Below are 13,746 nucleotides of genomic sequence, written 5' to 3' on the forward strand. Positions count from 1 at the left end.
GGAGCAAAATATAAAGGTTTCTTAAAAAACATTAATAACATCAGAAAATGCATACCGATGACCTAAAATAAGGTTACGACACCAAACATATGCAAGATTTCCTGCGTAATATATGAAAACAGTGGAGAGTAAATTCGCTGTTTTGCCGTCTGGCGCAGTGATAGTCAACTACCGCGCAGTATTTAGGACAACGGCGGGAACATAATACGACCCGCGTTATGAAAATAAACATTTTATTTATTTTTAAACAAATCGTTCAGAAGGTGATGAATATGTAGTATTAACGGTAAGTTAATAATTTTTGCGACTCTACAAAATTATCGATCTTGTTTTACATTCCAATTTTAAAAATTAAAAGCCGTTTCGGAAAGGTAGTGGGCCTTTAATGTCTATTAAGACATATAAATGGCAATTAAGTTATCTTATCATTAATTTTCATTCCTTATATAGTTTTGTTTACTTTTCCAATTAATCATAGACATAAATGAGCAAATGTTTACTTTATAATTAAGATGACAGCTATAATGAACAGCCTCTTGTTACAAATATAATCTAATAAATAATTTATATAATTTCTTATCATCTCTTTTAAAGAATACAATTTTAACTCGTTAATATGAACTTGGTAAAGTACATTGTACAGTACATTAATCCAACATGCCTGTAAATATGACATCATATAAACGTGATTTTTTAATGTCACAATCACAGAAAGGTGGGATTATTCGACTGTAAATTGTACCTTACCCATTAGGTTTTTGGATCTTCTAACCCTTGTATTCGAATTGTTTTAAGGGTCATGACCAAACACAATATGATCAAGTAAATTTTTTACCATTCACATTTCACATAATTTGAAGTTTTACCCAAAATTTCATGGTATATACTAACCCTTTGCCACCGTGAATGCTCATTGCAGCGATGTCGTGGTACATAGCGGCGCTGACGATCATATCCATGGGAGCTATCACACCATAACGCTCCGCGCCGTGTTCTAACACCAAGGGGTCAGACACATTGGGGTCAAACATGACAGCGTTTGGGGTCACCAGGAGTACTCCACTAACCACTCCCTAAATAAAGGTCAAGGTTACACTGACATGTAGGTCAAGGTCACGTCAATTTACAAAATATTACAACTCATTCAACCCTGAAAATTCATAATGAACTGTTCCAATCTTTGATAATATGAGTTCAAATGTGTTTCAGGGATGAATAGCAGAGTGAATGAAGGTCGAGGTTAAAACTGAAAGCTACCAGGTAGATCAAGTTATGACACTAACATACCGAACATTAGGTCAATAAAGGTCAAGGTCAAGAACATAAATAAATTTCATGATATTGGGCCCTGGTTCTGGTAATGACATACCTGCCCATCGGTGATGTGTTTTACGCCGACCTTGATGAAGCGTTCATGACATTCCTGGTCCAGCTGTTTCGCCTCCTCTTCGGAAAGTTTCTGTGGTGACTCGTCGTAACTGTGTGACGAGGTCGAGGTCTGGCGCTCTATGTGACCCGGGATCTTTGCCGGAGGCTTGTCAGCCATCTTTACTAATGGAATGTCCTAGAAAGGTACACAAACATTCATTCATCTCTGGAAACAGGGGTGAATGAAATATACTCTAACTCGATCACCCCTGAAAATTTATAATGGACTGTTCTAGCCTTTGAATTGTATGGTTTATGTCCATTTGGATCCCCAAATTATCTTCAATTTTAAAACCTGTTATCTAACGATTAAATGGTAGAATTTCAAATATCAAGTATATCCCTGATACAAATGGTATTTAGAAGTTGTTTACTATTGCAGAGAAAGATGCTTCATTCTATGCCTACCATACCTGGTCAATATTCCCTGCATACCTGGTCCATAACCCTTCATACCTGGTCAATATCCCATTCATATCTGGTCAACATTCCCTTCATACCTACCATACCTAAGTTAATGTTCAATACCTATGGTTTACATACACGGTCAATATTACCATATCTGGTCAACATTCCCTTCATATCATGATCAGGTCAATAGTCCCTTCATATCTGGTCAATATTCCCTTCATATCCTGATCAGGTCAATAGTCCCTTCATATCTGGTCAACATTCCCTTCATATCATGATCAGGTCAATAGTCCCTTCATATCTGGTCAATATTCCATTCATATCATGATCAGGTCAATAGTCCCTTCATATCTGGTCAACATTCCCTTCATATCATGATCAGGTCAATAGTCCCTTCATATCTGGTCAATATTCCATTCATATCATGATCAGGTCAATAGTCCCTTCATATCTGGTCAACATTCCCTTCATATCATGATCAGGTCAATAGTCCCTTCATATCTGGTCAACATTCCCTTCATATCATGATCAGGTCAATAGTTCCTTATATGTGGTCAATATTCCCTTCATATCATGATCAGGTCAATAGTCCCTTCATATCTAGTCAACATTCCCTTCATATCATGATCAGGTCAATAGTCCCTTCATATCTGGTCAATATTCCCTTCATACCTATCATATCTAGTCAATATGCCCTTTATATCTACCATACATGGTCAATGATTCCTTTATACCTACCATAACTAGTTACTGTTACCATACCTGGAAAATGTTTTCATATTTGGTCACTGTTCCCTTATACCTACCATACATGGTCGATCCTCCATTATTTCTGTTGCTGCTGTTCCCTTTGGTGAAGATGGAGGTAGTTTTACTTCCTCAACAGTTTCCTCTGGTTGGGGAACAAACAGCACCTAAAAAGAGTAAAAGATACTTTAACCTCTTAGTCACTAGGGTCCCGAGATACAGGACTAATATACTTTATTCGCCATAATTAGCACACCTCCCCTTATAAGCACCCTCCCCTTATTTGGAGAAGGAGTTGAAGTTGTATAAACACTGTCATACTATGGATTTAACCATGATTTACAACATGTGATGGCTCTATAACATCAGCATTGTATCCCATTAAAATTTGAGTCTTTTACATGTGAATCACAACATAATAATGCTTCTCAAAGTAAAAGGCATATGCATGTTTACTGTAACAAATTAATGTGTCATCAGAACAGAAATACTTAAAATATGGCTGACATTTTTCGTCCACAGATTATATTTTGCACCTTTTGTTACAACTTTTAAGCGTCCTGGGCGCTTATTACAGCCAATACCATAAGTTTCTCTGACAACTTAACCTCTCATCCACTAAGGTCCAAAGATTGAAGGCAACAGTAACAATACATGACAGTAAACTACACCCATCATAGTAATAATGCTCTGTAGTTCGAAGGTCATGGTAGAATATTCAACACTTTCCCCACAAAATATTCCTTATTTGCATATTACAGAGTTATCTACCCTTGCGGGTAGGTATGGATTGTTACATCACGTGTTTGTGAGTGTAATGTCATACATTTCGGAGAAAGCGACGTAAATTGCGCTCATAAAATACTGACGTAACAATCGATACCTACCTGCAAGGGAGCTAACTCTGTAATATGCAAAGATGGAATACCCTATGATACTGTATTAGACAAACTACAGCTTCTACAGTCACGTGTCGACTCACCTGGCCTGGGAATATCAGTCGACTGGCTAACCTGTTCAGTTTTTTCAGCTCCGATGGAGTGGTATCAAAGAAAGCTGCTATACTCTCTAACGTATCCGAGTCTTTCACCTACAAATATCAAAACATCAAACATTACTTAATAAACAGTTAACATAGAATTTTAGACAAGGAGGTAATTCATGTTAATTACGTGAGGGACTTTTAGTGCAAAAATGCTTTTCGCATTTAACATTTGTTTTACATTACATATGAAAACATGTTGCAAAATGTTAAAGATGCTCCACCAGGGGCAGTGTATAAACCAAAATTTTTCAATCAAATTAATACAAAAATACATATAAAATAATTTATTTTGCTCTTGGTGCATGTACATTAATATTCAGTACTTTGTTCCATGTAGGGCATAGTACCATGGATATTTTCATGACGCATTAATTATTTTTAATATATTTATCTTGAAGTAAAATAAGCTCAAACTTCTGTAATGCTGTAAAGTTACTTTCTTAACTGCAGAAAAATACTAATTCATCTGCTCCTGTTTTTGATAGAGAAAAAATACCATTCATCAGCGATGGAGCATCTGTAAAGCTTCCAAATGAAAACCATACCAAATAAATTACCATATCATGCATATGATTGTAAGGTACATTATTTTTTTTGTATTTTGTTCTTTTCTAGGCTTTTTCAATTCTTTTTTTGGGGGGTTGGGGGAGGGGGAAGGAGGTGTAGATTGAGCTTGATGGGTATGCAAATAATAGCACAAACTTAAGAAATTTGTAGATTTTTTTTGTATTTTATTCCTTTCTTGGTTTTTTTTTCTTTCTTAGACTTACAGAGTACTCGTCAGTACCATCCGGTTTTAACCTCTTTGGCTTTTTATCTGGTACTTTGTGAACTCCAGCATTGTCTTCGATAGACACTGGCCAGCATTGTCGTTCGATAGAGCTGACTGACACTGGCCTGGAGTTATGTGCCCCTGAATGGTCTGTGACCTCTGACTCGCTGTCAGGGTCAAGGTCCATCGAGTGAGTGTACCATGTGGTTTTTGAGTCTAAAAATAGAAACAAGCATGCTTAAACTGGATGAAACTTCAAACTAATATTCAACTAATATATCACATTTCCAAATAAAAAATGATAAAAATGAAAAAGTTCTTAATAAGATGAAATTATTGCAAATTTATACAGTTTTAATAGTTTTACTCTTTATTTATGCCTGGGAAATCGAAATGAGGCCTCAAAAGGAGGAAAGAGTTTTATAGGCCTAGGGACATGGGCACTTATTGGGTCGAATACAGTACCATTGATCATGCGTAAGAATCAACTGGTATGAATATTACTGTAACATATACATGTTTATGAAAGCAAAAGTAAGTTGTTGGTTTTTTTCTGACTCTACCTTTAAAGTACACATGTTCTCTGAATATGTGTTCTCAGTTCTGTCAGTTTTCTTTATAACGTACAAATTTTATTTAAAATGTTTCAACTTACCATCACCAGTTGAGGATTCTGAAGTGTTGCTGCGAAACCTGAAAAACATAAAGTAAACGGTTCATATCAAACCTAGTACAAAGATGCTTATAACTATATTGATTAACATGGTGAACTCCATATCACCCCTGTGTGTTATAGGGGTTGGAGGGAAGCTGGAGTCTTTCTTACTGGAGAAAAAAACATCAACCTACAATTAATACCTATAAATAGAGACTGTCTTACAATAGTTTCAAATTTGCAACCACATGTACCTGCACCGAAGTGGAGGACTTAAGATTGTAATATATGTTAGAACACCCAACATTATCTTGAATCAACATTTAATTAATGGCATGATCAAGATACTGTTAGAAAGCAGTAGAAAACCAATGTGATATTCGAGACCAGGGTCAAGGTTAAAATTTCACTCAAACATTGTCTTTAGAAAAATGTAAAATGATCAAAAGAGAACAAATATTGTTTCATATTATCAGTGATTATATTTCCAACCCAGGAAGAATCTATACGCTTTTTGTTATAAAACTGAAGTGAGGGCTTTTATTGAGTTTGTGAATCTTATCACGACTGCATTTGTATATAGCTAGCTTAAACTTATAATGGAAGAGTTAGTTACCGATAGATACAAAATCTCATTTCACAATCATGATTCAATGTAGTTTTTCAGAAAGCTTTTATCAGCTCCTTCATCCTCCGTGATCACAACAATGAAGGAGCGACTATGATATCTATTCAGCCATCTATATGTATACAAGTGGCCACCGATACACAATAACGATTGATTTCCCCTTGATGGGCCTCATATATACATTTCCCCTTGATGGGCCTCATATATACAACTGGCCACTTATGATTATACGCAACAATGATTGATTTCCCCCTGATGGGCCTCAAGAGAAACATTCATCTTTCTATACATATATACAACTGGCCACTTATAATTGCACATAAAAATGATTGATTTCCCCTTGATGGGCCTCAAGAGAGACATTCATCTATCTATACATAGACACAACTGGCCAATTATATGCAATAATGATTGATTTCCCCTTAAGGAGCCCCAAGAGATACTCTAAAATCAATGCATCATCTACAACACTCAATCACACATGCAAAGACGACAGCGACACAAAGCTGGAGCAATTACCCTTATTTAGCCCCCAAATTTGGCCACTTGACCTCTAAGACGATGTCAACTGATGATAGCTTCCCTGTGATTTTACTATAGCAGGGTTTGAATAAATATAAGTTCAGTCTGAGGTCGTTCGGTAGCGTCCTGGGTCACAATCCCGTGATAAATGATCGTTTTTATTTATTCATTGAGATACAAACGAAAATGTGATACATGATCACTTTTATTTATACTTCAAAATTCCTACATAGTATCTAGTGAAGAAAACTAAGTGCATGTATATGTTCTCAAACGAAGATTCAAGAGTTAATTTAGGCCTGTTAAAAAGTTTTTAAGAACCTTGTGACCTTGAATGAAAGTCAAGGTCATTTATTTTAATTGTAATTAGCGGTAAAATATACTCAATACTACTGTGTTCTTCTTCAATACAATGTTAATTTTCAGACCAACATTAACAATGGTAATCAATAGCACACACTGATCCATTGGCCTACACTGCTAACACACTAGTCATGATCATTGCATGTCCAATGTCATTGTTTTCTTATTGATACAAGTCACACTTAGCTCGCAAAGGTTTGAAGGTCTTAATTGAAGCAATCATTGCTGTATGTATTGATGTAATCATCAAAGTCTCCTCTTCAATCACTTCTTCATTTCCATGTTCTAAGGAGAGACTATGGCAACCTTGTGTCAGCTATAATTGAAGTCTCTCTGACATTTTTCACAAATCTTAAGACATCCACCTCAAAGAACTTTCGAGGGTGTCTGTGTGATTTAAAGCCTATGTCTAATTTGTCTAATTTTCAAAGGAGCCTTGCATGTGTTCTGAGGATAGAGTGATAAAAGAATGACTGACATTCTATTGCTATCCAACCACATGTGGTGACATTCTACCACTACCCAACCACATGTGGTGGACATTCTACCACTACCCTACACATGTGTGACATTCTAATCATATGTGGTGACATTCTACCACTACCCACTACCCCACCACATGTGGCGACCATTTACCGCCATATGTGGGTAAAATCTGTGGCCATTTTTTTTTCCCTCTTCATTTTAACAATTGTGGTAAAACCACACCGCCCCTATGTTCCTGAAATTCTATACCTTTTCTACCGTAAATGAACTCTTGATCTTATTTCTGGGCTCACATGTCTGTAAATGAGGTAAGTGTTCCTTGTTTATTTTGACTGGGCCACAGCACTGGTGACCTTGATTATGTATAATTGTATGTATTACAAGTTCATTCACTCCAGGGGTCAATCACAGGCTATATGTGTTTATAACGTTATTTATAACAGTATACACTTTATATAGTATAGTACTTCACCTAGTGTGTATAATAAGAACAGCCAAGTAGATAAAAACATTCAAGTATATTGACCTTTTTGTTATTGTGTTTACAAACAGAAGTATTTCTTATATACCGAATGCCTACCCCCCTAATGTTCACCAGATCACGTACCATACTGTTAGCTAGTATCATACACAATTTAAAGACCCATCCAAATCAACTTGAAGAAATTTATTTCCATTGACCAAACTTTAAACTGAATTATATTCAACATTTTAACTTTATTTCTTAAATTATTTTCATTGGCCAAACTTTACAGTGAATTCAACATTTGAACGTCATTTCTCAAATATCAGGATATTATTATGGTTCACATGGGCCAGCAAACTTAATTTAGATTGAATATACTATCAAAAATGATTGGTAAATGGACTATCATTGAGTTCAAGGTCCGGTATAAAAATCATATCTATCCCCCCCCCCCCCCCCCAGGTAGTTTCCTGGGGTAGTTTTTCTGGCAAGCTGATTCTTTCTCCTTTCCTATTACATAGATTGTATGTACTTGGTCAAAAATGAGAATAATTAATAATACAACAGTACAGACCAGTCTGTTAACTCATTTATCAAGAAACGCAAACCATTGATCCTTATTGTCTGTATAACAGTTTGTTTGACCCGTAAGCACTCGCCTCATGATAATCCAAGTCTTGATGACCCAAATATTGGTTTAGAGGTTGGATATTGAAGGCAATATGTGTCACGGCGAAAGACATTAATAAGAAATAATGATGGATTGAGTGTAATCACCACATGGAAATGGAATAGAATTTTATCTATAGCCGCAGTAATATTGATCAGATCACAGCAGGATAATCAAATAGTGTAAACAGACTTTCTGTCTCGGCAGTTAAATTTCACGATTTTTTTTTCACAAGTTCGCAAAGACTAAAATTGAAGTACTGGTATATATGCATTAATTCTGTAGGTGTCAGCAAAAACACTTGATTGCAAAAACATATATCTGTTGGTATTTTGAATTCACCGATTTCCATAAAACAGCGAATATAGCTTAAATAAATTGAAACCACATGCAAAATTACCCACTAAGAGTAAATAAGAATTCAGATAAAATTAAGATATTAACAAGGAGCGGCAAAGTGGGGTATTAACCCCCACGCTCTCCGTTTGGTATAAAACCCAAATGCATCAAGGTCAAAGTAAAAATTATTCAAGTACATGTATACCAAGAAAAAAAGGTAACTTTAAATGTATGCGAGTATTGTAAAAGCAATAAAAAATATAAACAGCAGGTAACAAAAAGAAACAGTAATTTGGTATTTTTGATGGAGTTTCCATGGTTATGGAAAAAAATCCCAAAACAGAAGTTTCACAACAGCAAAAGGCACAACTACGGCATTTGTCTGATATAAACAGATGGTTTCATGAAGTTTTGGATTACTAGCCCAGAAACTAAAAGTAAAAGTATGGTATTTTTAACTAATATTCCATGGTAATGAAAAAATTCCCAAAATGGAAGGTCAGCAATTAAGCAAAGGGCACTACTAGGGCACTTGATTGATGTATACAGAAAGTTTCAAGGAGCTGCGTTGAACATTTTTAGAGTTATATAGCCCAAAAAAGAATATCAGAGAGACGACAGACGGAGCTCAAAAACAATATCCCTCACAAACACGTTTCATGGGGGATAATTAAGCAAATGAAATGACTTTGCTTAAACTGTATACTACTAAGTTTGATGATATTTCTGGGTCTGTATGGTTGTGAATGTATATACAACAGCTTAAGACAGAAATACTAATGATTGACGGGATTATCTATAATCAGTTGACTGTAGACTTGAAGCTGCATGGTTCTTATTGATCTCATCCAGTCCATAACGCATCAACCTCATACATAACACACATTTTTCTTTGTTTCCAACATATACATTTTTGATGGTCTCTTAACTCCATACCATGAAAAACAACAAAATAAAATAACAAATATAAGCATCCTACCTATAGCTAATTATAATTAAGTTGATATAATTACCCGGTAAGTATACTGGTATATCACTGAGACATAGCCAATTTAATATAAAGCACATGTAAGAAATATAAGTCACAATGCAGAATTGTGTTTGCAACAATAAATGTGCATATAATATACATTAATATGCACATAAATATGCATAATATTAATAATTATTAAATTTGAAAAGAAGAATGTAAATAAGAAAATAAATTTCACATGTCTCGATATGAATTAATTGTTATTAATACTTTTTGGTTTTGATTGGTTTGATAAGTTTAGTATCATGTCAATTAAGGATGAATTACCGGTAGGTTTGACTGTGGAGGAAAGTCAGAGTTGTTATAATTACCTGAGGGAAAAAACCACTGATCAGCAGTCAGTAGCTTGCAACTAGCTCATGCCACATGGGATTTGAACTCGTGACCTAGAGATGAAGGTCTTAATTGTGATAATATGTTAGGACATCTTATTACCGTAATCACCCTAATTAGCGACCAAAGAGCTTAAATAATTGTATCAAAGGGGGGGCTGCTTATTAATAAACCAAAATGTAAGTTGTGGACGAAAAAAAGTCAGCCATATTTCAAATCTTTCTGAATTGATGGTACATTAATCTGTTACAGTAAACATGGATATGCCTTTAATCCTTTGAGATGCATTATAATGTTGTGATTCACATGTAAAGACTTGCAAGGTCATGTAATATGTGTTACAATGCTATCTAAGCATTATCATGTCGTGATTAACATGGAAAAGACTCGCAAGGTCATGTAATATGGGTTACAATGCTATCTGAATTAGAGGTATCAAATGTTGTAAAATATTGTTAAATCCATGGGATAGGATGAGCTCAAGTGTTTATATATATGTATACAACCTCAAATTCTTCTCCAGAAAAAGGGAGGGAAGTTTATAGGAGGATGGGATAAGCTAATTATGGCAAATAAGGTATATAAACCATTTAACTTCGCAGGTTTTGGTTATAAAGGAAAGTTGATATGGTAATTTCTTTCATACCTACACGTGTAATACTGGCTGGTCTAGGGCAATATACTCATGTTGCCTGAGGCTGTATAGCATGGCTACCTATACAATAAAGCCTCGTGACGTCACGGCGTCAACAAAATCTCTATTTCCTCTGTAAAATTTTAACATTTTTTTCACAAAATTGACTGGTTTTACTATAAAAGATGCAAGCAACGGAATTTGTGTTGAAAATATCACGTAATTTTTCATGTATGGAAATTGACTTTCTTCGAATTTATTTCAAAATTGCGGGATATTATAGTTGTAAAATTGCAATAAAACGTCGATGTATGAAAGAAAAATACTCTTTCATAAGTGGATATGAAGGATAGGGATATTCTACCCTCGGGATCACAAAATGTTGCAAAACCCTCGGCAAGCCTCGGGTTTGACTACATTTTGTGACCCTTAGGTAGAATATCCCTATCCTTCATATCCACATATGAAAGAGTCTTAAAGTCTCACTTCTCAGGTTTTGGTTATAAAGGAAAGTTGATATGGTAATTAATTTAACACATACACAATCAACCTGAAACTAAATAACCATAAATTGAGTTAGAGCTGTAAGTGATCATAATTAGAAATATTCCCTCACACAAGCAGATTTGTTATTGAACATATTATATTATTAATTAGGTCTCATAATGAATATCATTTTTCTACACCATACATTATATAAAGATATACAGCAGATGACACTACAAGGATGACCTTTCGTCGACCCTGGAAACATCCTGGATTATGTAATCAATATATATCATCGGAGTTGTTACTCGCTTGACAGCTGCCTATTGATGTTTTTAACATCTGCAAAATCCATCAATATTCATATTCCGTACATCTTTTCGGCACATACAGAATTTCCATATATACATAGGAATATTCTCTAACAGGGTCCAGTTTCATAAACATTCCTTAACTTTAAGGAATTCTTCAACTTTAATTACCATTTAAGGAATTCTTCAACTTTAATTACCATATAAGGAATTCTTCAACTTTAATTACCATGTAATGAATTCCTTAACTTTAATTACCATATAAGGATTTCCTCAACTTAAAAAAATTCTCCATTTAGGAAATCGTTGCAGAAGTTAAAGAAAATTTTTGACTAAGGATTTTTTTCCCGTTTACTTCTATAATGCTCTCCTATGAAGATTTTGAAGCTAAGAAATTGCTTTAAGTTAAGAAATGTTGATGAAATTGGGAAAGGAGATAAAGAGGAAAAGCTTTAGTAGCCAGATCAGGGTTCGAACCCTGAACTCCTGAACACTAGCCTTAGACAATAAGTTTAGGTATAATACTTTTCTCTATTTCTTTTTTTTCATTCATTTTTTTTTATTCAGTCTTTCTGCATCTAATTTGTGATATATACTTATAATTAGTTCTTACTTCTGAGCTTAAATTATTAACCCCCGATATTTCATAATGGACTGGTTCAGTTTTAGATTTAGAAGAGCCTACTTGTGTCTTTAGGGGTAAATAGGGTAAGCAAACCTACAAAGGGTTTGAACATCTATATAAGGGACTGCTGAAAGAGAAGATTTCAGTTTCAGCTATAGGCTGCTATGCATAGTGTTTAAACAGGAAAACTTCCTTCCTCTACCAATAAAAATCCTGGAAACAATTAACTACAAAACAGCAAAAGCAGCCATGAGAGACTATAATCATGTTAATACAACTTCTATAGTTTAAAATGGAAACAATAGCTGGGGTTCCCCAAGGAGGTCTCTTTACTCAACGATATCCATAGATCTGCGACTTTGTGCTGATGAATCAACTCAAGATATGGCTCTTTACCGTGAGGGCTTACATTTTAACATCGGGGCTTGTGTTGGCTTACTTCAGGAAAATGTTTGTCATTGATTACGAGGGCTGGCTTAGCTCAGGGATCAGTGTTAACTGACCTCACAGAAATGTCAAATATACTGGCTTTCAACACAGGGGCTTGTGTGCAGCTTCCAAATCAAGGATTTTTTTCAATTTAATGTGTTTTTTATTAAATTTCTGTAATTTACAAATTCATCCAAACTTGCGAAAAATACCTTATATTTTTTTCCCCAAAAATCATGGGTTTATATATCACGCCCTGTCATAAGTGAATTATGTTTTCAAGGTGACAAAGTTGATTCGCAAAAAAAACCACCTGCAAATAACTTTGAAACAATATGTAATTACAAAATTTGACACCCATGAAATCTAACATCTACAGTAAAACATGCCTTATAATAAGCAAACACCAGCTCTGTATTAAGACCGATATATAATAAGATCACTTTACAGGATCCAAATCTTAGGGCCAGTTTTAACACAATTCAACCCCTGTACATAAAGACCACCTGGCTATAAAGACCATGTCCTTTGGTATAGACAGGTATGACCGTCCCTTAAGTGGTCTTTACAGACAGGTTTGACTGTCCCTTTGGTGAATTTTAAAAACAGGTTTGACCGTCTCTAGGGTGGTCTTCATAGACAGGTTTGACTGTCCCTAGGGTGGTCTTTATAGACAGGTTTGACTGTCCCTCGGGTGGTCTTTATAGACAGGTTTGACTGTCCCTCAGATGGTCTTTATAGACAGGTTTGACTGTCCCTCGGATGGTCTTTATAGACAGGTTTGACTGTCCCTCCGGTGGTCTTTATAGACAGGTTTGACTGTCCCTCCGGTGGTCTTTATAGACAGGTTTGACTGTCCCTTTGAAGGTCATTATAGACAGGTTTCACTGTCCCTTGGGTGGTTTTATTGACAGGTTTGACTGTATACGGTAGTCTAGCTACCATCTGATGATGATGGCCTGATAAACTGAACCTACAACCACTTGGTTATAGGTAAGGAACACAGAATCTCATTTATTCTTACTTCATCATCAAATAAACCCCGCCATAACAGACACTTATGTAATAACAATGTCCGAGGTCTGCTACAACAACTCCGCTGACACGAAATAAACATCCTGTCTGTCTACCAAGGTGTATAGGCCCCGCTCATGTATTGATCACTCTGTCCATCTCAGAGCAAAGAAGACATCTTAATTAGACGCAAGGAAATCGGACCAATCTCCATGTGGTCCCGGCTGCCTATCTTACATCTCGCTGAGAAATATTTTTGGCAATTGAGTCTGATACTGTGAAAGTCCGGGTGATCGGAGAAGCATGAGGGATGAATTAGGGAAGCTCCGGAGACTCCTCGAACTCATCG

The 13,746-nt window shown here is 35.5% G+C and overlaps 1 protein-coding gene across 3 annotated transcripts in view; it reads right to left on the reverse strand.

Annotated features, from left to right (window-relative positions):
- LOC138308844 (nuclear receptor coactivator 7-like) overlaps positions 1–13,746 on the reverse strand; it is a 47,927-nt gene that overhangs the window by 18,293 nt on the left and 15,888 nt on the right. For all 3 annotated transcript variants that reach the window (XM_069249870.1, XM_069249869.1, XM_069249871.1), the window contains exons 3-8: positions 5,059–5,096; positions 4,402–4,619; positions 3,569–3,676; positions 2,646–2,753; positions 1,370–1,564; positions 892–1,073 (exon numbers count right to left, since the gene is read on the reverse strand). In XM_069249870.1, coding sequence (XP_069105971.1) covers positions 892–1,073; positions 1,370–1,564; positions 2,646–2,753; positions 3,569–3,676; positions 4,402–4,619; positions 5,059–5,096 — 849 coding nt within the window. The remainder of the gene's footprint in view (positions 1–891; positions 1,074–1,369; positions 1,565–2,645; positions 2,754–3,568; positions 3,677–4,401; positions 4,620–5,058; positions 5,097–13,746) is intronic.

This window comes from Argopecten irradians, chromosome 15 (genome assembly GCF_041381155.1).
Source record: "Argopecten irradians isolate NY chromosome 15, Ai_NY, whole genome shotgun sequence".
NCBI classification, from domain to species: domain Eukaryota; kingdom Metazoa; phylum Mollusca; class Bivalvia; order Pectinida; family Pectinidae; genus Argopecten; species Argopecten irradians.